The 26317-nt window shown below is 37.1% G+C and overlaps 1 protein-coding gene and 1 long non-coding RNA gene across 8 annotated transcripts in view; both read left to right on the forward strand.

The window, feature by feature from the left end:
- The window catches only part of CEP170B (centrosomal protein 170B), a 66678-nt gene extending 42782 nt beyond the window's left edge, over nt 1-23896 (forward strand). For 4 of the 7 annotated variants that reach the window (XM_039352523.1, XM_039352522.1, XM_039352525.1 and 1 more), the window contains exons 11-19: nt 1103-1235; nt 2726-4495; nt 9026-9272; nt 11397-11556; nt 14769-14912; nt 15093-15181; nt 15918-16011; nt 16469-16520; nt 17906-23896. In XM_039352523.1, the coding sequence (XP_039208457.1) occupies nt 1103-1235; nt 2726-4495; nt 9026-9272; nt 11397-11556; nt 14769-14912; nt 15093-15181; nt 15918-16011; nt 16469-16520; nt 17906-18141 (2925 nt within the window). In that variant the 3' untranslated portion in view covers nt 18142-23896. The other 3 variants (XM_039352527.1, XM_039352528.1, XM_039352529.1) reach the window with 3 other exon arrangements.
- Nucleotides 23897-23932: 36 nt separating this feature from the next.
- On the forward strand, nt 23933-26105 carry LOC120312176. Its single transcript, XR_005557806.1, has 2 exons — nt 23933-23989; nt 25440-26105. It is a non-coding gene; the product is annotated as an uncharacterized LOC120312176 (long non-coding RNA).
- The last annotated feature ends 212 nt before the right edge of the window (nt 26106-26317 follow it).

The following is a 26317-nucleotide window of genomic DNA, read 5'->3' on the forward strand; positions in this document are numbered from 1 at the left end:
AAAAGAAACAAACATACAAGTGAGCTGCCTAGACTAATATGCAGATTGGAATGTGTTTAAAGTGGGCTTTTACTCCTCTCCCCCAGGTTTTGCAATACAGTGCACAGGTGTTGTTTTTTTTAAAAAAAAGCTAATTTAAATACATACCCAGCTATAAATTCTAGGAAAAAGTATTTGGAAATATAACCTGCAGTATGCAATTTATTATAGAAAGTGAATAATCATATGTATAACAAGTGTGGATTAGAATTTATATCCCTATTTTTTTGAAATGCTCAAATAGCCTTAAAATATTTATTTACTTTGGAATAAAACTCCATTTAACTCAGTGGGTTTTATTTTTGAGTTTATGTACAGAGACTAATGTTTTTAACTGCATTCTTTTACATTTGCATACCTGGAAATTTCACAGCAGTGGAAATCAATATAAATGCCTGTACTTTATAACCAAACCAATCTTAATATTAAAGATACAAAAGCATTTGAAAAAAAACCCTTAATGAACTGAGTCCATCCCTTACATTACTTCACTCATATTATTTTAAAACTAAGGTTTTGATCTATGCCTTTTTTTACTGTTATATAGAACTTATTACTCTGATGCTAATATAAATATGTTCCAGCCTAGATTTGAAATATATGATTTCAGTGTTTAAATAAATATGATATTAATAAATGATACTGTAGACTTCATGTTGACTTTAAAAAATTATTACTATTTTGTAACTATCATGTAATACAAGCTCATATTGGGAGCTCTTAGACTTCGATTACTATCTGTAATCAGTTTGATTCTGACTTACGTTCATTGCTCTGGGTGAAGAAGTGGGAAGCAGTTTTGGACTACCTAGAAAAACCTGAAAGGGCATCATTGGGAACTGTAGACTGATTGAAGAGGGAAAAAAAAAATCAATGTGCGACTTCTTTTCTCGGTTGAATCTTCCACTGATCTCTCACTTTCCTTTAAAAATCAAATCTGAATCCAGCTGTGTTTCAGCAAAGCAGTTACTTATGAATATCTAGCTGTGATGGAATTTTAAAATGCCACACTAAACTTTGGACAACCTTGTTTTAACCATGTCACATCTTCTGCCTTTTGCAGATGTCCTCTTCAGCCCAAGGTAGCCAAAAATGGGTCTCAAGATGGGCAAGCCTTGCAGATAGCTACACAGGCTCAGGTTCTGCCCCTGGACCTGGGGATGCTGAGCCGGCTTCCCTCTGTCACGTTAACACAGGTAGATAAGGCAACTGATGTCATTCTTGTATTTCAAAGGACTTTAATTGTATAAAATCAACTTGTTTCTGTACCCATTTTCCATTGATTTAAATGTGGGTTTATATTCCAAGCTTATAATTTAATGTTCCTAAACTGGATATTTTTGCTGGTAAGAATTCTTTTATATAGGAGGCAATATCAAACTATGTGATACCTGAGGAACATCCCCCATGTCCAAATGTGAGTAGCTTCTGCTTTGGAATTCAAATTGGCTAGCAGTGCAAATTTTTCAGTATTGAAGTGATATGATCAAAGTAAATTTCTTTGCATATGTACGTTGTATTGATGTAAACTTTTCTACTCAAGGTTTATTGATAATTTCTAGGCTGTCATTTGTCAATGACTCTTATTGTCTTACAAGGATTAGCATATACTACATTGCAATATTTTAGATAGGATGTAGATAATTTAGAAATGGACACAGGTGACATACTAAATTAAATGCCAAGTTTTTCTCATCATTTGACAATCCTTTGAAAGCATATGGTTAAGGAGCCAGCCCATACTGTGAATCAGGTTTTTCAGAAGAATGTAACTTATTTATGAATCATTGCATTCCAATATAATATGAGTTCCCTACTGACAACAAAAGCTCCATCCTTTCTTAATTGAATCTCAGGTTATTCATCTCTGCCATCTCACCATCTCATTTAGGCAATATTAAAGAGTATCAACCAGCCATTTGGAGTTAGATTTTATAAAATAGTAGAGATGAATGTCACTATTAACATTTCATTCCAGAGGACCCTTCCCAATGAGACTACATAAAAACAGCATAGAAACCTGTGAGACTTCACAGGTCCATTATCTGTGGATTCACTCACTTCGTACTATCTGTACACAAACTGATAAGAAATATTGGAAATGTTGCAGTACAATGACTTCAATGCTTCCAGTAGCTCAGAAAGATACTATAATAAATGGTATTACAAATTGCCTTGAAATACAACAGAATCCATTTGATGAAGTTTAAAACTTAAGCTTAAAAAATATTGTATCCTACAATTTGAGTTTGATGAAATGTCCTGTTCATACTGCCATATTTTACTCATGTCAAAAGATTTCTGGAAAAGGGAGAGAAGAAATACCTTCAAAGCAGAGTTTAGTTGTTCTTCATGCATCAAAACACTAAACATGAAAACAAGTTTTCTATGCCAGTTCCCTTCTTTCATGCCTTTTTTTGCCTCATGGAATGTGATTGAATTTATTTATGGAGCTGTCCTGAAGATTTTAGAATTCTAGAAAATCAGTTCTAAAATCTTGGCAAGAAACTCCATGGAGGAGGAAGGCATTTTTTTTCTCTGTAGAGAGTGATGAGTGGGACAAAGGGACAAAGCTAAGAATAGAAGAACGGCAAAGACAACACAAAGCTCTCATTTCTCACTATCTTTGCATACAACAAGACATCCTAACTTTTGAGTTTAGTTACTGTCTCCCTATCTTTTTCAGAAAAGGATTCCAGTTCCAGAATGGGAGAATCTGAGATTTCAGTGGCATCACGGACCAGAAGACTTCTTCCTCAACTCCCTCCTGGTGAAAAATTGGAAAGTCCAACACCAACTATTTTAATTTGTCAGGAGACTTTTCCTGAAGTTTCCCAAAGGAACTTTAGTAATGAGTCCAGGGAAGAAATATATGTGGATTCTGACACTCGGTTGTTAACTCAGGAAGATTTGGATCCAGATAGCCTTAGTGATGCCAGCAAATCTGATGATGGTATCAACTTGGAAAAAGGTAGGAAAAGCCAAGATGGCACCAAAATATTAGAACAGGATCGAATAAAGGCTGAATGTGCAAAATCTAGAAGCTCTCAGTGTCCTATGCCAAGACTTTCAGGCTTGAGAGCTCTAAGTGATCCACTGTCAACATCTTTCTATATGGGTGATGAGGCAGAAGAGATTGGGGTGCCTTCAAAGCTTACTTCAAACATACCTCCTCCTCCTCAAATAGACAAAGAAGAACCTCCTTTCAAGTATGGAAAGACAGCTGCCAAAGGAATGAACAATACCTGTCTTTACTCAAATGGAAAAATGATTATGTCATTACACCAGGGACTACCAGAACAACAAGTTGTAGCCACAAAAGAAATTTCATCTTTTGTTAGGCAAGAGAGTTTTACCAAAGAGAAGTCAAGCAGCAACATTCCTCAAAACAGGCTGCCGCATATCTCAAGTCATCCTCTACTGAAAGATCTTGAGGTCACACGAGCAAATCGTATGGACTATAATCCTGAGACCCATCTCCTTCTTAAAGACACTGAAACTGCACTGGCAGCCTTGGAAGCCAAAATACTTTGTCAAACTCACCAGCTAGATGCTCCAGAAAATCCTTCTGGGCAGTTAGAAGATTCTTTATCTGGAGAGTCTGATGTGGACACAGCCAGCACTGTCAGCTTGGTAAGTGGTAAAAATCTGCCAAGTCACCCACCAAAGCAAAAATCTGTGACATCTTTACAGAAAGAGAGGTCATCATCCACACCATCTTGCCAAGAGCAAAATGTTCAAGCTAGTGCACGTGAAAGGCTTTCAGAAAAACGGAAAGCAATTCCACCTGAGACTGGGAGCAAAGGTGAAAATGCAAGGCGTTTTCAAGTGAAACACAGCATAGGAACAAGTGGATCTCAGGATTATACAGATGATGAGAGAAGTAGCAGCCTCCCGTATTTGCCTCCAAGTGAAGTAGCCTCCTCTGACCAAGAACAAGCCCCCTCAAGGCCTCTTTCTAAGAAGAAGCCTTTCTCGCAGTCAGCCAAAGAAGATCATAGCAAAGTAACCACAACGGTTCAAAAGATTCAACAAGTTCTTACCAGGTCAAATAGTCTATCAACCCCAAGGCCCACGAGAGCCTCCAAACTTCGCCGTGCCCGGTTGGGAGATACCTCAGACAATGAGAGTGCCGATGCTGAGAAAACAGCAGCACTTCCTGAAGGAACCACAGCATCTTCCAAGCAACCCGTAGAGGCCAAGAAGCTCTCAAGGCTTGACATTCTTGCCATGCCAAGGAAACGGGCAGGATCTTTCACAGTGCCAAGTGACTCTGAAAGTGCCCCATCAAAGCCAACCTTTTCTGGGCGCAGTGCAGAGTCGTACTATTCTACTCGAAAACCGCTGGTGTCAGAAGCTAAAAATGCTGTTAAGAAAACAGCAGCAGCAGTCGCTGCTTCCAAGCAATCTTTCAGCAGAACACGTTCCAGCAGTGTGAAATATGCCTCTACCTCCAGTGAGTAATTGGGTCTTTGCACTTTTTTTCTTTATAATTATGATTTTCCAACACAAATCGCCTACATTATGCAAAAGATAACAGTTGGAGATGACTCTAACCCCTTGTCATAATATAATCCTCCTTCATATTTTTTTTTTACTTTTCCATTTGTATAATCATAACAGAATTCCCTTCTTATTGGTTTATTTGAAATTTCAAACACTATTATAATGCAACTGTCATGTTCAAAGTCACTGTGTCTACATCCTGCATGTCCAGCCTCTTATAATTTCCATCACACTTTTCTGGATAGCTGCTTAGATAAGGTACTGATAAAATGCTTCTATTTCTATCTAGGAAAAGAATGGTGTATTTTCTCAATATCCTTCTTTTGAATTTTCTAAGGCTCCTGAAAGTGCCAAAACTGCATATTTCTTAGATCAAGCAATATACTTGGGAATTATAAATCTCCCTCCAGTGTCTTCTAAATTAGAATTTTAGATTACACTAGCAAAATAGGTGTGATATAAGTCATAGTACTGACATGGGCAGCATATACATTTAATAAATAGTAAAACAAACAACTTTATAACCTTCAAATGGCAAGGCAGCTATAATTGATATGGGGTCTCCTTGGTAGAGGATTATATTTACAGAAAAGACAGAGTCCATTTTCATCAGATATGCACATGTGGTTTGAGTAATAACAGTGTAGGATGAGATAAGCAGCACTATGTTCTCCAGATATTTTGGATTGCAACTCCCACAATTTTTGCCAGGAGCAATAATATCTGCGACCAATAGGAGTTGACATCCAAAAGTTCTGACGGCACCAAATTTCCTATCCTGAATCTAAAAAAACTTCTTGCCAAACTGCGTTATTTTACTAACTCCTGTGTTTTTATTTATCACTGGGAGACACAGAGATTGTAACAAAAGACTATAACTTGACATATCTCCAAGGAATGAGTTTGGAATATGCAGAACCATTTATTTATAAGTAATTTCAATTTATCTCTAGTGAATATTTAAGACAACTTCTGTTCAAATGAATCAAAGCATTTGAATGGCACCACATATAAATGGACTACATAAATAATAGTGCACATGATGTGTCAGTAAGGACCCAAAGTTGTGGATCATGTATTTTGGGGCAATGCTGCTTTTTTCAGTTTTCACCTCAGTCTTAATTTTGCCCACTCTTTCTTTCAAATGAATTGGTTTTTTGATCTTCTAGTGTTTTGCAGCAATGGCTAACAAGTTTCAGTGTAAAAATTAAGATTGGGATTATATACAAATCATCACGTGACTAATATTTCTAACCTAACTAATGATCTGTAGGTTGTGGACTTTCTACCTAATCTGTATTGACTCTAGTTTGTAGAAGGGCAGTTCTACAAGTGTTTTAGCATTCAGTCTTGACTAATAGCATATATAACATAGTTTTGTCTCTTGTGAATACATTTTGGGATGGGTGAGACAGAAGTAAACATAGATAACTTTAAACCCAGAGATAAAAGAACCTCATAGAGCAGTTCTGAATCATTACTTTCCAAAAGCAGATTGCATTGCTGCTGAAGTATGTAATAAAAAGATATTCTCCAAATTGTTGCTTTTCTAATAGACCTATAGCAAATTGTTGCTTTTCTAGTAGACCTATAGAGTTGGGGTGCTAAGGGAACTGCAGTCCAATAGCTCTGGAAGTTACAGATAGTCCTTGACTTATAACCATTTATTCAGTGACCATTTGAAGTTGCAACAGCACTGAAAAAGTGACTTATGATCATTTTTCACACAACCGGTGCAGTATCACATGATCAAAACTTAGATGCTTGGCAACTAGCATGTTTTATGACAGTTGCGGTGTCCTGGTATCATGTGATCACCTTTTGCAATCTTCTGACAAGCAAAGTCAATGGGGGAAGCCAGATTCACTTAACAACCATTAATTTAACAACTGCAGTGATTTATTTAACAACTGTGGAAAGAAAAGTCATAAAATGGGGCAAAACTCACTTAACAACTGTCTTGCTTAGCAACAGAAATTGTGGTCATATGTCAAGGACTATCTGTATTGTTATAACAGAAAAAAAATCAATGGATTTGTCTTTCAGTAAATGCAACCAGGAACATCTGATTTAGGCAGGCCTTTGCCTTTAACTCTTCATCATTATGTACAGTGTGAAGGCCACACAGCCCCACAAAAACAATCTCTTATATATAACATGAGAGACCACCAAGTTACCCTTCTTGTAGAGTTTTCTTTTTCACTCACTGCCTGTTTACACAGTCAGTAATTCTGAAGTAATTAATTCCCCTTTGTTAATTGCTGGATGATATAAATTACAATTAAACAAAAAGACTTGGAAAGTTAAAGTTATCTACAGGTCACTGTTCTCTGTGGAGATAAATAGCCACATAGTACCAGCCTTTGTCTGTTGCCTTGAGCATTTAGTTTAATAGAGATTGGAGCTCAGGGTAAAGGCTATAATTCAGGAATAAAAGCTCTTTTGAAAGTCTTGATTCCCATTTCTGGCATCTCAGAAGATGAACACTTAAGATCCCTTTCTAACAGTTAGAAAGCTGCTGCAAGTTAATGTAGGTAGTGTCTAAAACAAGCTAGACTGGTTAGCTCTCTGGGCCTCAGCATATAATATGGTGTTGCAAGCCACAGAGTCACTCAATAGTGACATGGGTATTTTATTAATGTAATAAAATATAAACAAGGCAATTTAGAATCAAATGTGTCATTCCATAGCAAAAGAAAAAAAGTACTAATCTTACTTTAAATAAAGGCTTTCTTCTAAATTCATTTTACTGCCGTGCTGTCACAGCTACTATAAAGTGTAGAATGCAGACTTAGATAGATTTGAAGTCTAATCTAAAATTTTGAATCTTTGTTTTATTTTACTTCTTTTTGTAGTTTCTATAGTCAATAGTTAAACTGTAAATGTACTGCTGGGAAGATTGAACCATTGCTTTATTAAAATTGTTATCTCTGTCTTCAAATCTCTTATAAACTATTTTGAAACAGTTTGAAACAACTGAATAAAAAAAGAGCAATGCTGAATGAAATATCAATTTAAGGAACCTGTAGTATGAGGAGTAGTATAAGGAGTGGGGTTTGCTCCTTACGAGCACTGATGATGTTACCTAGATTGGGTAATGAAAAGTCTGCAAGAAAGCCAGCAAGCTCAGAGAGCACCAAGGACCTCTCATCTCAACTCTGAGTTACAAATATTCCCCTTTATTGGAACCTGTAGTATTCCTGACTGTGTAAACAAGCCAACCATTTCTGCTTTTCCTGCTAGCCTTAGAGGTACTTACTTACTTGTACTTGGAAATGGAGCCATCTGAAATTAAAGATTCCCAAGGCAAACACATGGAAGACTAACTTGTCTAATTGTCTCTCTTGCTGCCTTCCGTGCACGTTGAGATGAAAAACCCATGCCACATGTAGAAAAATCCTACTGTGTCAAAGTTTACAGTTGTATGTATATCTACCTAGCAAAATATTTTTCATTCATTGATAATTGATTAATTTATGACAACAGGCAGAAGATGGGGGTGACCACTTTACCACACATTTCATCACACATTTGCACTTCATCTGATGAATTATCCCTACTGCTTGAGAGGTTGATATAAATGTTCTTAACCCTATAGGATGAATTGCTTCTCTGCTTGTGTGCCTGTGGCTATATAAGGAACTAACAAATGTAGAGCATGGGGCAGTGTGAAACAACTGATCCCCGATATTACATGTCCATCTAACTGTACCCAAAAGTTTTGCACATTAGACAAACCTGCAGAGACAAAGCCCCTAAAGGTTTCTGTACAATAGGAATTGGCAATCTTAAATTTGATGGAACCACAAAACTAAAAATACACTGTAAAAGATAGCTGATATCTCACAAGATAATTAAATTTCTGGTGATTTTGGTATTTCTTCATATTTCTCAAGACTTTGGGCAAGAAATTTGGTGTTCTCATCAAATCTTTTGAGATAGCATAGTACAAAGAAATTCTATTAGAAATCTCTAGTGAGATTATAAATGAAATTTGAAGTTTTTATGCAGTTTGGGGCATTGTTTTATTTTTTTTTTCAATGCTTATGTCATTGCAGTGAAGCCAGGCCTTGTCCTACCTGATTGAGGGGCTGGGGAAAAGGATCCAGTTGAGCATGTAATCAGCTCAGCTTCCAAATGGAGTAATATCTCTTCACTGGGGAGCATGTCTTATCTAGCAATGATGAAAACATTAGCAAGTGGCCACCAGATGATTGGAAATAAAGAGTATGACAGATGTGTGATGAAGCGTATGATAATTGGGTCATCTACATTCATTCCAGCTAAAGTGCAAGCCTTTGATTTTCTCACCTATTAAAAATTTCTTCCATCTCATGGTATGCACAGAAGTTTTCTTGCCCCTTCCTTCTTTTCTTGGGCTGATTGCATTTGTGTTATGGCTTTTTTGAAGTCTTGTCTTTACTTTTCTTCAATTTTTTCTTCCTTACCACCATCTGAAAACCAATTCATTTTATATAAGCTTCGAGGAGGCGGCATCAGGGCTCAGATTATACTTCCACTTCCGAGGAGGAGTATGGCTCAAATCACAGTTCCCCTAAACACAAACGCTCCCATACCTCAACAGCCACCCAGACCCCCAGGACCCGCGGCTCCGGGTTGAATAAACAGAAGCATAGCAACAACCGAGAGATGGAAGATGAAGATTATGGTGAACAGGATCCCTACAGTTTCATTGTGCAGACTGCAGAGATAGCAGAAATAGCCAGGTGAGACACAGGTTGGCAATACTTTGAGCAATGGATCAAACTGTTGGAGTGGACACAGGTGAGAAAGGATTACACTGAATCCAAAGAGAAACTAATTTGGCATTAAATGAACCAATATGGTGAGTATGCTGTACAGTGATTTTACAGTACTTTTTAGCACATTTGCCCCATGTCTCCTACCATCCACAACACAAGCTTGACATAACTGAGAACTGCTTCATTTTACCATGCCTACCAAAAAATAACATTCACAAAAATAACATTCACAAAAAATTCCATTCAGCTGCTGCTTCAAATGTACAAAATAATCGACCCTGTCCATCTCCAACCCAAGAATGGATAGCCTGTGTTTTTGGCAACCCTTGGGGCTTCCACTGATTGGATTGGCTGAAGATCAGCACCGCAGGTTCTTTTGTTTGGAATGTCAGGTGTGGGACTTGCAAAACTGCAAGTAAGCTCTATAATAGGCAATCTTTAGTCCTGCCACTTCTAATCTGCAGCCGTTACTCTCTCCAACCTCAAAAGCTATTAAGTTTTTGCCTCCTTCAACATGTTTCAGTTTAGGAAAATGCAAATGTATATAATTAACTTACCAATTTAAAATAGTAAGTTGAAATGGTTATATGACAATCCTGATTAAAAGACTGGTTCCAATTCTGGCAAACCTAACTTTGTAGAACTAGATTTAAAAACATCAACCAGAACATTTCGAATTACGTCCCACAGCATTTGTCATAATTGCATTTTTATTTTCAGATACAGTTTATTGCCCTGACATATTTAACAATTTGTTTATTCCAAGCAATTGAGGGAGCAGGGCAGGTAATGTGACTATTGGGATTAGCTGGAAAACTCCAGAGCCATTTTCCCTTTGCTTTTACTTCAACAGTTGATTGGGAAAACGGACTCCTACTAGCTCAGTGGTCAACTCAGGATTCCAATGTCTTGGTTCTGACAGACAGAGACAAAGCAGAACTCTGAGGCTTGGAAATTCCTCAAAGAACATGTTTATTAATTACAAAGTATCGGTACGATCAAAAGTGAAACTAAGTCTGAATTTCCAATTAAAAATTACCCAGTTACAAAGTATATTGTCCCACCTACCAAACTATGCAATCAACTACGTTCCCCAATGTATTCATTTGAGAGGCTTTTTATACAACACCCAGTCCCTGATCGCGGGAGCAATAGATGACCTTGGTTCCCACAGGACAGAAGATTATTTTGACTAGCGAAGCACCTGGGCAAAGCCCCCCTTCCTTCGTTTTATGTGGCAACCTAGAATGAAGAGAAAAATTACTGCAGCCAGGTTCATTGGAGAGTTGACACCCTTGTTCTGTTGGTCCCGTGTCCCATGACATACTGGTACCTGAAATCTGAAACCCCGGAAGTGGCAATACTAAGTTGGATAGATCAAATTTAGGTTCAACATGTTACTGTTTTCTAAATACTTTGTAATTTTTGATGTCCTGCAGCATAGTTGCATACTCAACCCCAAATTCACTGATTAGATCACAGTGAAATATAGATTTTGGGACTATAACTGCCCTTCCCATTGGCATTCTGGCTGAGATTGATGAGAATGAAAATCTGGAAGGTACTTGTTGTCTATTCTTTATAGTAATTTTCTTCAGTATATAAGTATAGTTCTTCTATAAAACTCTCTATTTACAACCCTATAATCCCTTAATTCGGGGTAGAATTGGGGTGCTGGATGGAGCTGAGTATTTACTATCCAGATGCCTTTCTGATGCCTACATGGAATTTGCAGCAGATATTTTTTCTTTGCACCCTAGGAGAGAAACATCTGCTGCTACCTAGGATAGAACTAGGCCATCACGCCGGTCAAATACAGTCCTTCAATATCAAGCAGAAAACATTACATGAGAAACAATTTTTATATTTTTTTAAATAGCAAAACTAGACACTGTGTTTTTCAAATGAATATAATTAATATCTAGATTACATTTTAGATGCTTCCATGTCAGGAATCCTTCTCTCTGAATTCTTTAACTTCTATTTATTTTGTATGTAGAAGGAGACAGAAAGTTCCTTCTAGTTATGAGCAATACATTGTATTAAAATTTATCAGTCCTGTTTAAAGTGTTCATACCATTCTTCTAGATTAAGCCAGACCTTGGTAAAAGATGTAGCAATCCTTGCTCGAGAGATTCATGATGTTGCTGGAGATGGAGATTCCCAGAGCTCATCTGGAACAGGCCCAAGTACTGCCCACAGTTCTGTGCCTAATACTCCTGCTTCAACCATCTCGGCAAGAGAAGAGGTATGGGAGTTGCTTAAAGTTGTGAATAAGTGGGTGCAACTTCATCGACCAGAAGTCCAACCTGATTCATAACAAGCATTCAATTATGTTCGCATGCAGGCAAGGTTATTCTATAGATGGTTATTCTGTACTAAAGTGGTAAACTTCTTGCAACATATCCATAGCCAGAATTTGGCTATGAAACAGCTGGGATTCCTGTCAATCATGAGGGACTTTGCAGTTTGTGGGAAAAATTTCTCACCCACAACTTGGAAGAGGTTTTATTTTTTTAGTGATGATTAGACAAATCATTGTGTTAAACTTGTATAAAAGGCACAATCAAGAAAAACATGACTCGTGGATTCAGTCATACCTGATCCGTATGAATATTGCAATATTGGAATTTTAGGGGAATTTACCTTCCAGGATGAGTGAAGGGGCAGCATTAAAACAAGCTCTGGAAAAGTTAATACTCCATTGAAAATTGGAGTAAGAGATTACAAATATTTTGTAGGACTGTGCCTCTAAATTTTCCTCTGGGTGAGAGACCTTTTGCATACTGTATGTCTCAACTTATTTTTTTAAATGTATTTAATACATTGCCTATTATTTCACCGGCCTTATCCAAAACCAAAATTAAAATAAACTGAGAAGATCAGTTGTATGTATTTAAATTATCATGTGTGTTCACCAACAAGATCTAAAACTATCCCTTGTAATTAGAGAAATGACTTCAATTGGGGCCATATTAATCTTTAGGCATTTGAATTGAATTGATTGTCAGATTCTGGTTTCCATTTTGAAGAATCCTGTCCACAGTCTCCCGACTCCAGCCTTGGGCAGGGGGTTGAAGAAGACGACCTCCAAGGTCCTTTCCAATCCTATGATTCAGTCTCAGTACTGCACTGTGCACATATCTGGGTGTGGTAAACAAAAATGTTTGTACTTTGTATTATTATTACTATTAGTGTCTGGTACTTTGGCCACCTAATGAGAAGGAAGGACTCACTGGAGAAGGGTCTAATGCTGGGAAAGATTGAGGGCAATAGAAGAAGGGGACGACAGAGAATGAGGTGGCTGGATGGAATCACTGAAGCAGTAGGCGTGAGCTTAAATGGACTCCAGAAGATGGTAGAGGACAGGAAGACCTGGAGGAACGCTGTTCATGGGGTCGCGATGGGTCGGACACGACTTCGCAACTAACTATTGTTACATTAGCCAAGAGACCACAATGCTATTGCAGAATAATAGTATGTGACATTTTCACGCGCTTCCCAAGGTGTGCCACTAGAGGGCAAGCTGGCTGCGTTTTGTCATAGATGTGAAGCAAACCAAGTGCCAGCTGCATTTATTTGTATTGTTTTAGGGCTATGAGATGTAGATTGCAAAAATGGAGATGACCTCTAGATGGTAGAATCTTATGGTTCTCTGATAGCACTAGATGTGATGGGTATTGTTACTTCTTTGATTTTATTTGGCCTTTTTGATTGTGCTATCCTCTTCTTTGCATTTAATTCTTCTAATCTTATGGTCAGCACTGACTGCTCTGTATCACTCCCTCCCCCCTTCCTTTCTTTCAATACAGATTGCTCATTCAGCTTTGCAGGCAGCAATTCCATATCAGGTGCATTTTCCATCCCACTGTGTTCTGCTTTTAAAACTTTTAGTGTTCGTTCTCTCTCTCTCTCTCTCTCTCTCTCTCTCTCTCTCTCTCTCTCTCTCTCTCTCTCTCTATATATATATATATATATATATATATATATATATATATATATATATATTCTTTATTTCATTTTTTCATTCTTTTAAGCCTTCTTACTTTTCCTTTTCCTTCTTCCAATTTTAAATTTTACTTCACCAAGATTTAGAGCTGAATCCCTATATTTTCTCCTAACCTAGTTATATTTAAATAAACACTGAATTTAAAAAGTTAATACCTGAGGAATTGCAGATAGTCCTTGACTTGGGACCACAGCTGAGCCCAGAATCACAGTTCTGAGTCATGCCAGCTGTGAAGTAGGTTGTCATGTGACCAGCCTGATTTCATGACATTTTTTTGTGGTGGTCATTAAGTAAAAGAGGTCATGAATCGAACACCACGTGTGTTTAAGTGAACACTAAACAAATCCATCGTTCACAATGTTTGCTTTTTGTCGGAAAATAGAAGTAAATGTCAGTTTCTGGCAAAAAAAAAAAAAAAAGGCAAATCACAGTCCCCTGACCACAGTAGATGGCCATAAGGGCAGCCCAATTGCTAAACAGCCAAAATGTGATCATGTGGTGGTAGAGGTGTGCGGGGCCTGGCTGCTGCAACTTTGAACCCAAGTCATACAGTAAGTATCTTTTGGGGGTTCATTATAAGTTTGAATGGTCACTAAGTGAGGATTACCTGTACTCAGTTGGGAATAATCATTTCTTTCCCCGCTTCTCCCTAAAACTCATTACCTCCACCTGACCCCCATACATCAGATAAAACCTTGTCATGCTTTGTGCAAATTTAGATGTCGCTCACTTATTGTGTTTGTTGAATGTGCAGGAGGGAGGCACATGTGCTACCTTTGCCCTTCTGTTGTTTATGCATTCAGAGAAGACCTGTCTGAGTGACCTACCACATACAATTGCACCTGCATGCATGTATAAGTTCATGCAACTGGGAATTCTGTTCTTAAGTGCATTTCATGTTCATGTTTCCTAAACAGCAAAAAAAAAAAAAAAAAAAACCACCTCTCTAAAGGAAAGCTTTAATTGATAAAATGACTGGGTCCATTGAATGTGGACTGCCTTCTACAGTTGCATCATTTTTAATGTAAAATTTCATCTGATGCTAGTTCATGTTTTGAAAAGAGATTCTAATATTTTGGAATGATGGAAATAGTACTAGTAACATGTATTATATTGAAAGCTGGTGAAAATGACACTCCTATATTGGATACTACAATATTCACTAAAGATCTGATATAATTTCTATTGTGAATTTTGCCACCATTTGCAGGCAGTGACAGTGAGCAAACTACTTAATATTGAGTCACTAGATAAGTTGTGCAATGTTTTATAGAAATGAAGGAGACGAACTCAACATCATGTGTCATTTCAGAGCTTCTCTGCAAGTAATATGATGCTCCAACCTAGATGAAGAAGACTAGTATTAGACGATCACTATAGTTGCTTGTTATTTCTTTCTTATATTGTCAACTAGATAATTCAATTCAATATTTAATTTTTTTATTCTTAAGCTGGTACAGCATATACCAGAAGCAAGTCTAAACTTCCAGAAGGTGCCTCCTGGCTCATTGGGATTCCGTGATTTTGACCAAAATATGAATGACAACCGGGAGGAGGATATCACAAAAAGAACACGGATAAGAAACAGGGAAGAGGCAAGTGTATTTCCATTTCATGGAAATATGGGAAATTAAATTCCTCCATGTCTAAGACAATGGACATAGGAAACTACTTCTGAAAGATCATCAGTTCCATGAGTAACTGGGTGAAGGTTATCAAAAATATTCACATTAAAAATGCTGTCTTTGAAATTTGTTTTTGGGATTGTGTTCCAGGTGATCTTCGACAATTTGATGCTAAACCCGGTGTCCCAGTTATCTCATACCATTCGGGAAAATACAGAAAGTCTGGCAGAGAAAATGAAGTGAGTGTATGATGCCAATCTCTACGGCTCTCTTGTGTAACCATTTAGGGATCCTGCACTACTGGAGACCAGCGTTCCATACCAGAGTTGGAAAAGTTAATGCCGGCTCTCAATTTAGGAGAAAATTAAAATAGGCATTTGTATCTTGGCTAGGAGTATTACGTTTTATTTCATAGTCTTGAACATGGCTCCTTGAATTCTTGGAACTTATTTCAACTAATCATGCTTGGAATTAATCCAGTAAGATTTAAATATTAATAATTAACTTACTTTTTAAATGGATTAACTGACTAAATAAGCTTTCTTATGGCCAATATTTTGGTATATCCTTGTAGCATTCAAGTATACTGATACATAGGGTACAGAGATATACATATAAAATGAATGTGTGGTTGAATCACTACTATAAAACACTTGATTTTTATAAAGTGGGATGTAAATTCTGTTAAGTGGGTATCCTTATCAAGCCAAACTTGGGTGATTTCAGAAAAGCTAAGCAGGGTCAGACTTGGTTACTACTTGGATGGGAGACTTACCAAAAAAAAACCTGTGGTTAGACTAGGAAGATGTTAGTCACTGTGGCCATTTTAAATTGAATAACCTGGGTAGGAAACATTTAGCTTCTCATCTGAATATGTGATGTATTATTTTATAGTTGCAATAAATAAAAGCACCTGGTTCTGAAGTTTATTTTATGCTTTGGTGACAAGTAACAACATTAATGTATTTGTTTCAGAATTCTGTTCCAGAATACTGAGAGGACATGGGAAGAAATGGAAGCCAAAATTAATTCTGAAAATGAAGTGCCAATTTTAAAGACATCAAATAAGGTAGGAAATCATTTCCTTAAATTATGTGCTTTGGAGTCCTGCTATTAAAAATATGCATTGTTAGGTTTATACAAACGTTTAAGTCTTGGAATGAATCTGAAACTCAATAGTCAAAATGTGGTTTTTGCTCAGGATTTGGATTTTAATCTTATTTCTTTTGTATATATTTTTTCCTTTGAGGAAGCATGTAAGTAAACGTATTTTACTGACAAGGTTCGCATTGCGGACTTGAATTTTAATACAATATAATGAAAACTAAAAAGGATTTTAAAATTGAAATCCATTTATGAATCTTTTTTTGAAAGTAAATTTAAAGAAAATATTTTGGTATATGCTGTTTAAAACAGGATTGAACAAGTATGAAACTAGGTATAAAGTGCTTTGATTGAATTTTTTGAAATGTACACAACAGGCTTGTTTTGCTAAATTTTGTCAATGTTTAATGTTTTTAATCTAGGAAATCAGCTCTATTTTGAAGGAGCTTCGCAGAGTCCAAAAACAACTTGAAGGTTTGTAATAATTGCCTTCACAGTTCTTTTTTTATATAGCATTAAATAGATATGATTAAAATTTAAAAAACAGAAAGGTGGAGATGTTGCAACATGCCATGTGTTGGAGTGCAAAACAAGATTTATTTTTACTTATCTTACCCAGTAAGAATGTTTTGAATACTGTAGGGAAAACAAATTTAAATAAGAATGTAAACAGGATTTATGATGAGGCAATCAAGATGATCAATGAAATGAAGCTTTATACCGATGTGGTCAGTGCTTTTTTTCTTAAAAAAAAAAAAAAGGTGCCAAAACTCACATGTCATACAACCCACCTTGCCTACCCTACAAGGTTCTATCCAAAAAAGGTGCCGGAACACTGTTCTGGACGTTCTATGAGAAAAAAAGCCCTGGATGTGGTAATCATTTGCATGACAAAAATGTTTATATTAATTGTCATTTATTTAATTAAGAACTGTATTAATTTAAGGTTGGCTAAAGAGAATATTATTGGAAGAAGAGGAACTCAATTAAAGTTATTATATGGACTATAGAATTATAGAAATTAATTGTTATTGTTTGTTTTTTAAATACTAACCCAGACAACACAATGTTTACCAAATGTTAAGGTGTATGTTAAAAATCAATAAAACATATTTTAAAAAAACAAGATTTATTTTCATCTTCAGATAAAACAAAATATCTGCTGAGAAACTTCAAATGAGGATAAATATATATCTGCCCTCGAAGGATATTGGAAGTTTCAACTAGTGTAGAATGCAACCGGTTGCTTGATGCATATGCCATCACTGTTTCAGGTGCTGCACTGGCTGCCAGTATGCTTTCATGTACAATTCAGGGTGCTTCAATTCAATTCAACTTTAAAAACCTTCATGGCTTGGGACTGGATCCATTTACTAATGGGACCTTCTCTCCCCAATTGTCTCTGCCTGTCTAGTAGGAGAGGTATGCTCCAAATACCATCAGTTAAGGAGTACCCATAAGGCCTTGGAGACTTGGTTTTGTCCCCAAGCCCAGGGCCTAAGGCATGTGATAGAGCCTACTGTATCCAGTTACTATGGATACAGTAATTGGTTAGATGATGCTGAACTACTATGTATTTTATATTTATATTGCATATTTTATGTATTTTATTGTAAGCCATCTAGAGTCAGATACATGAGAGGGGCAGCTATATAAATCAAATCAATATAGTTCAGTCTTCACAAAGCAGCCATGAGCTTTCATAGCATTAAATATCTGCCTGGAGATCATGCTTCTGAAATAGAAGCAATTCACTGTCCATGCGCTCAGTTGTTGCTCGGATATCAAACATCAAGAGAAAAAGTAAGCTGGAATTTTGTAAGAGATTCTGATCATGCTTCTTTTTTCCTTTTTGGCAGTTATAAACGCCATCATTGACCCAAGCGGGAACTTGGATTTGCTCACCAATAACAAGACCTGTTCTGTGCTACAGCCTGAAGCAGCTAAAGTCAGGACTACCAACAAAACTTCAGGATCTGTGTTGGAGTCTTTGTCACCTGTCAAAAAAATGAATTACATTCAAAAATCAAACTTTGAGTCTACTGGCCTGCAGGATAAAACATTTGTTTCAGATGGGGAGAAATATGTGATCTGACAGAACATTTTCTATTGCTTATCCTGTAGTATGTCATTTACTGTGGCGTTTAGTATTGCATATGAGTTGTGTGTGAGTGGTTGTGGGCAAGTCCACGTGGAACAGTTGTTTAGATTGTTAGCACATTGCACAAAATGGGGGAGAAGGTACAATCTCTGCTATGTGAGCAGTTGAAGTCTGGGTGAAGCCCTTTGTGGGGAAGAAAGGTTTAATCATGCACAAGATAATTTTTTTTAATAGAGAGCAATTCAGTGTGCCATTCTTCTATTGTGCCATAACAAAGCAGACCTTGCATATTCTTCATTCTTTATTGCTGAAGCTCTGATATGTTCTCAGATATAGCCTGTTCATAGCAATTGGTTGAGTTGTATATAGAATCCATTTTGAAAATATACTTTTTGAGACAGTGGATAGCTGGTGCTGTATAATTAATTTTAAATATGGAGTATTCAAATGGTTTGGTCAGGATTTATTTTTCATACTGTCAGGTAAAGTAAGGCAGCATAGCTTACTTTTAGAAATTCAGGAGCTATTGCCTGAAAAATGTCTTCAAGGAGGAAGCAAAGATGATATTGAATAATTTTGCTTCCAGTCATACAGCTTTCACTGGTCCACTGGTTAAAAGAGTGGAGACAAGAGAGCTGTAAATATGGCTGCATTGTTTTCTGTATGCAATTCATTTGAAAAATTCCAAATAAGTAGTTCTATAGGACAGGATTCAATGACCAAATTAGGATTTTGTATAGCCAGGTTGCCAAATTCTTACTGTATCATGTTAGTCTCCATGTAACAAAGGGTTTATGTGCTCTGAATATTTTTTTAAATGCTATCTAAAGAGGGGCATAAGAATAAATGTTCCACAACTGGGCAAGTAGTTACCATTTCTCCCCAGTACTTTGGTGGTAAGGTTTACACATGATCTTTTTAACCATGGCCTGTTGAATAAACCAGAATATCTGGACTGACACAACACTCATCTATAAACCATAGTAATAACATGATCACAACTTTGCTAAGCCACCATGTGGCTTGATTGATTTGGGTTTAGCATGATCATTAAGGTTAAGCCCAAGAGTGGATACTGATGCTTAACTCAGTTCTGTGGAACTCATTTTTTTTTTGGGTGGATGAGTCATTCTGGATCATGCACAGCTTTGTGCAGTTTATGGCTTAGTAGAATTTTGAGTGGGGGCAGTTGAAATTCAATCTTTAAAACTTTAAGCCAATAGTCCCTGGTTGTATATGTGTAAATTGGGGAGGGGGAGGGAAAATGTTCTGCAAAGCTTAAGGTACAGATACCAATTTTGCCTATAAATTGCACAGTAACACAATATATTTCCAAATCATGGCTCAGGCTACTTTAGTGATGGCAGATGTCATCTCCCTTTTGGGACTCTGCAGAACAGAAAAACATAGTTCGGCTGCTAGGTAGAAAAAGTTGCTCATCTTGGCTTGTTGTGTAGTATGGATTTAAGCTAACCACAACTTAGCATGTGTATACTTGGTCTGAATCTCACTGACATTCATGCACTATTTAAAGAGCAGAAAGGTACAAGCCTTCTTTTTTACTGTTAGGAAAACAGTTTTGAGCAGTAAAAAACAGTATCTCCATATCCTTCTAGTTTCAAAGTTTGGGGAGTGGACCTTCAACAAGGCATGCTCAACAAGCCCCCATGAGATGATCCTCTTATGCTTGGTTCAGGGTTAATGGGTATCCCACACAACATGGGAAATGTAGCATGTTGTATCAGTAGACCAGTGTTTCTCAACCTTGACTGCTTGAAGATGTGTTTGAAACATTGACAGTTTGCTGCCTGAAGTTATGCTGACTAGGGAATTCTGTGAGTTGTTGTTCACACATCTTCAAATTGCCAAAGCTGAGAAACATTGCAGTAGACATTATGCTGAACTTTTGGTTCCAGCAAAGAGCAGATTTCCTGACCTTCAGAGCTGGCTCTGCAGAATCCCACATCCCTTTCCACTCCAAATCATTAGATGGGGACTATCAAAAAGTTGCCACAAATAATGGTGATATTGTAGCTGTTGCCTTAAATTACTCAAATGAATGTAGATCCTGGGATATATCGTGGAAATTATATAACAGTTTTTAGTTTAATGTAGCTTCTAGGAGAACGTAAGTAAACTAATTTGCTCCAATATTCAGTGTTATTCAATATTCCTGTGCTGGGAATATGAGCACCTAAGAACAAAAAGCATGAATTAATACTTGCCTCCTCCATTGTCCAACCACAAAACAATTTCTAATATTGGTGCCATCCTTTCTTGAATCTTGATGCTAAAACTTGTCTGGGTGATGATGTGTCAAGTTAGTAGCTCTTCAGTGCAATATTATAATTGTTTTATGTCTGGCCATTATAAAGTTATACCAATACCAAGAATAACTTTGCAAACATTTTTAAATGCCCATTTTCCAATTAAAATTGGACAAATTCCATTTGTCAGATCAGCAATTAAGTCGGATGGGGCTAAGAACAGCACTGTTAATTATTTGAAGCACTTATTGATATCAGTTGACACAGGGAAATCTTTTATAATATTCACTTCATTTCTAAATGATTGTTGAAGATCACCAGATTAAATACAGTTGAGAGAACTATTGAATTGACAGTAATTTATTCAGGTCTGGAAATGATGGATAGTGTGAATGCATCCTGTAGAGCAGCAGTCCCTAAGCTTCGCGGCTTGGCAGCCCAGGGGGAGGGAGAGGGGAACCGGGCTGCGCAAATGGCAGGCCGGCGCACAGCTCAACTTGTTCAAGCGATGGGCCAGCATGTGCACAATTTGACTTAGAGCTGTGTACGTGCACTGGCCCAGTGCTTACACAAATCGAGGGTGCACATACACGCCAGCTCGCCACTTGTGTGGCCCGATTCTGACTAGGCCACAGCACAGTAGTGGGGACCCCTGCTATAGAGAACATATCTAAAATGTTAAACTCTTGTAGAAGTAAAATTGCTTTGGAAAGTGAATGAAAAATTCGATTGAGTTGCTCAGCGGAAATCTTTGCTATCCAGTTGGATTTTATCTGTCTCAGATACTTGATTGTGCACAAGTTTAAATAATGTAAATGCTGCTATTGATGTTGAGGCACCAAATAAAAGTTGCCAATACTTTTCCCATTAGAAACTGATCCAGTTATAGATTCATTTATATAGTGTCCATTTAATTGTACCTGATGGTTGCTTGGAAACTTGTCTCTGAGTCATAAACATGTCATATGTCAATTCTTACTGCTCACCAAACTTTTCCAACCATCTTGTAAATGCATCAGAATTCTTCATCTTAATTATTGATGTCACATTAGTCCATATTTGCTAGCACCAAGTCTATATTAGATTATCTTCGAAATATACTGTTGCAGAGAGAGAATCTGAGTTTGAGTAAGCTTAGAAAAAATCCTAGAAAAGCAGTTTTGTATTTATGCCATCTTCTAAGTCAACTTTTCCCAACAGAATGAATTGCAGATGCATAGAATGTACAATTCTCAAAATTCCCAGACAGCAAGTATCTGGGGAATTCTAGAAAATGCAGGCTTAACACGTGGAAAGACGTTCACATCTGAGCTTATGTTTCATAAATATTCAAGCCTAAAGTGAGACATTTGTCCTAGTCCAATGCTATATCTATCTATGAACCTTCAGAAGGCATGGGCATAGAAGTCAGGTTTGCTCAAAGGTAGAAAAAAAGATCTTGGGCTTACCCTACACATAAAATTTAAACTTGAAACAAACTAATGTTATACAATTAATATATTACAAATAGATTGCATATCACTTCTGATACACTTAAGCCAAAGAAAAAGCCATATTCTCGTATTGGATCCCTCTAGTGCAATATCAACCAATCAATCAGAACAGAGCTGGAAGGGACCTTGGAGGTCTTCTAGTCCAGCCTCCTGCTCAAGGAGGAGTCCCTATATCATTACAGACAAGTGGTTGTCCAGTCTCTTCTTAAAAACTTCAAGTGATGAAGTACCCACAGTGTCTGAAGGCAGGTTGTTCCACTGGTTAATTGTCCTTACTTTTAGGAAGTTTCTCCTTAATTTCAGATTGCTTCTCTCCTTGATTAGTTAAACATTTAATCCCAGTATGTGGGTACAATCTAGGCCCCATTTAATTGACTTTCTGATAAGCGGAAAGTCAAATAAATGGGACCTAGATGGTGATACATAGGTTTTTTTTTATTTAATGAAAACCTTTATATTTGGCTAGCCAGTTTCAAAGGAATACAAATCCCAGATCATTTGAAGTTCCGTGACAAATGTTTGATTTCTTCAGAGTAGCTTGTTTAGAGAAAAGAGTTTATCCTCCTTAGGTTAAAATGACTGATCAAGATTGAATGAGTGTGACTTATTGAGAGAATGTTTATCTGTTTGAAAAGAATGCTGCCATTCTCATGCTGGTGGTAATAATACTATCATATAGGTTGAGAGTGTGTAGTAACATATATGTGCTAAATAAATAAATATGTATGTAAAAAAACTGAATGAAAGCAGTTAGTGGGAGCAATTTTTGCCCATCTCAAAGTTTTTGTACAGATTTCAAACAGAGGTGTGTGTACATATGATTCTGCATGTTTACCACAATCAAGACTGACAACTCTGTTGCTATGCCACACAATTAAGCAAGACATCACATGACCACAACTTATTATGCCAGCTTCTTCATTGACTCTGCTTTTTGGAAGTTAGCTGTGAAACATGTAAGTGAAAACCACATGACTGCACTATCATAAATTCAAAGACTGTCCTAACTTTGAATGATTGCTAAACAGGACAGTTATTAAATGAGGACTACCTCTATGGTTGGGTTCAATTCAAATTAGGAAAAAAAATCAGAGGCAAGTTTTCAAGAATGACCAGCTGTGTACATTAGACAGAAGGAATAACTTGTTCTCATTTTACCTGAGAGAAATGGGTTGGGCAAGTGTTTTTCCACATCGCATGAAAGCAACTCAAGGTGTGTTCAAGGCTTTGAAACCAATTGGAAATGATAAATCTCCTTACATGATATCTTAGAGCTTAAATGCACACTTCAGTTTAAGCTATACAATGAGTGTCTTAAATATATACACTTTAAAAACCTAATGTGTGTATTCCCCAAGTCATCCTTACATGAATTAAGGAAAATGTTTGCTCTGAATGTTTACAGATACCTACTTTTGAAAGAAGTAAGTTGCTACTGATTTTTCACTTTTGTAAATGGATTCCTTCCTTTCCTTCCTCCCTCCCTCCCTCCTGTGGCAAATGAATTCCTGATTTTGCCATTGTTAAAGTCCAGAAAACTATGTGTTCACTTTCTGTTGTGTCCCCTGCTCAATGGTGCCTAAGCATCTGCTAGTTGTTACTCTATTGAAACTGTTTTCCACTGTTAAAAACATTTTTTCACAGCTATCATTGTATTAGATCTGCATGCCACACTAAAGCAAGCTGAGCTGTATGAGAGCATTACTGAAATTCAGCTTTGTATAACTCAAAACTGTTTCAGTGACTTCCATTTTTGGTTCATCTTTTATTTCATGTTGATGTCCTTTTTGAAATACTGTGTATAATTATAAGATCCATTTGATTCCTGCAGACCTTCAATGGGATGCTTTTTTTCCCTTTGTTTTTTTTTTTTTAAAAAACCCAGTAATTTATTTTGCTTGACAGGCAGTTTATCTGTATCATTTTGTTTCTGAATAATGTTGTGGATGTCTTTCAAACCAAAATAAATGGTTATTTTATATAATTTTATTACAAATTTGCTATAATAAATCATTCTCATACCAGGTTTATACAAAGTTAGAGACCTGAGCTAATCTCTTTGGAGGCTCCAGGTTGGAAAAGGTAAGAAATACACACCTGTTTTAATCTATAGGAACAGATGTTCTTTTTAAGGTTCCAGACATCTTTCTGACTATAAAATGTTGGGGAGCAAGGAGAGGAAGGAATAACAAACAAACAAATCATCCATAGCAAGCAAGAGAAGGATTGGAGAATTGCTGCTGCTCTGTCTTCCACCATTCACTCCCCTGATGCAAATGAGCTTGGAGTAAATATTTTTAGGTAGCCAAAATGGCAATATCCCTATGGAAGAGTGGAAAAAAATAGAAACATGCCAGAAGGAACCCCAAGACTACTCCCCCACAAAAAAGAGGGACAAAAACTATATGAGAACTTTACATGATACATAGAGACACAACATCTCATGTTGAATGAAATAAAATGGGACAACTAAAGAATCTCAGTGGAAAAAAAACCTTTGGGGGGGGGTGCAATCTTGAATAAGATTACTGCATGCTGCAGAATTTAGTTTCAGGTTCCATTGGGTGATCACTATTGCCTTTTTCCTCACCTTAGTCTCTTTGAACTTTCATTGAATTTCAAAATTCCTATATTACTGCTTTCCTTTCCTTCCCTGTCTCCAGCAGTGGTTTAGGATCTATGTGAAAGTAAGCTGCAAGATTAAATCAATAAAGCAAGTCCTATTCATGTTATAGACCTAGGCATTTTATGGCCCTGGGCCACATCTGGCCCTTTGGCTGTCCCTGTCCAGTCAGCATGAGTTCATTTGGAAGTTAAAAAATAAAATGTAAATAAGTGAGCTTCAAGAGCTGGGAGAAGCAGCCAAGAGACTCCCTTAGTCGGCTAGCAAGAGAAAGCTTTTCTGCACCTGAGGCGAAGTGAGGTCCTTAAGGCTCTGTGCTCCCTCCTCCCTCAACACGTGGGTGGCACTGGCAGCAGGCGTAAGTTCAGCCTATTGGTTTGGTCCTCCACAACAATCCCAGGTTCTCATGTGGCCCCTTTGGAGAATTAATTGCCCGCTCTCAACAGAGGGGGAGAGATAAAACAACATCTATCTCTAGTCTACAACACAGTCCTTTCAACAGTTCCAAGAAGGCTGTCAATCCTACAACGAACCTGGCTGCAGCCATCTTACTTGTTCTAAGTTGCCACAAGAATGGGAGGGGGTGTGGAGGATTTCTGCTAATCTAAACATTTCACTGTCCCGTGAGACAGTGTCATTTCTATCGGTTAGGTGGAGGGTTAGAAAGCCCACCAAACTATTCTATTGAGAAATGTAGCTGATTGTATAGCACTGGGGTGGGAAGTTTAACTTTGTAATAGTGTTTTTCTTTAGAGGGGATTTCAGACGTGGTTTCACTTTTAATCGTGGTGATACTATGTAACTACTAAACATGTTCTTTGAGGAAGTTACTAGCCTCAGAGTTCTGATTTGTTTGGTCTTGTCTATCAGAACCATGACAAAGGCTCCAAACCCATTTGCACTACTCAGGTGACCTTGATGAAACCGATAAGCCTCCAGAGGCATCAACAACTTCCTAAAAAAATGCAAATGACCAGCTGTCTGCAAAGAGTATAAATCTTTCCATTCCCTACCATCCAATCAGAGCTGAAGAAGTTTCTTGGATGAGAAGTGAAATGTCTTCAAAGAAAAACAAGAAAGTCCAGTTGCCTCATGAAAAGCACCTTTGGGACGACCTGAAAGATTCAGTTTCTCCAGAAAATCTGCTTCTTGAAGTTAAAGTGATTTTTGCTGGATAAAATGAAGATGTATGAAATAGGGTCATAATTCTTTAATGAATACCAGAGAGCCTTGTTCTTATAATGTTTAATGCCAAGCACATCTTTTTAAAAGTGTGTAGAGCCCTTGTCGCCTAGTCACAAGGTAACAAATTTGACTGCAGGAAGCCTTGGATATGTATGTTGCTATATGTTCGTGTGTAACATTTTAAAAAACAAAATAAATATAAGATGAATAAGATAAGTAAGTAAAAGAGTAAAACTTTCTATTCTGAAACTGTAGGATCCAATCTGGGTCAGTCACTGGGACCAGAGATTTAGTCATTCTGAAATTGTTAAATTGCTTTTTGTTATGACATTTTCCCCAATATTCAGCTAAAATATGCCTGCCTTAAACTACTAAAATATCCCATTATTCCTTTATAAGGGGTTTTGATCACATGGTTGGGATTGCAATCTTGTCTTTTTGAACCCTTCCCCATATGCTGCTTATGTTCTGTACTTTGGGGTGAGAGAAAATTGCCCTTAATTTATTCTGTGTGGTATTCTTCAAACATTTTCTGAATGTTGATGGGTTTAATGTGTTTCCCTTGTTTCATGTTTGAGCTCAATATTTGGTAAATAGATGAG

Source organism: Crotalus tigris, unplaced genomic scaffold (assembly GCF_016545835.1).
Source record: "Crotalus tigris isolate CLP2741 ecotype Arizona unplaced genomic scaffold, ASM1654583v1 scf7180000018436.2726382, whole genome shotgun sequence".
Taxonomy (NCBI): domain Eukaryota; kingdom Metazoa; phylum Chordata; class Lepidosauria; order Squamata; family Viperidae; genus Crotalus; species Crotalus tigris.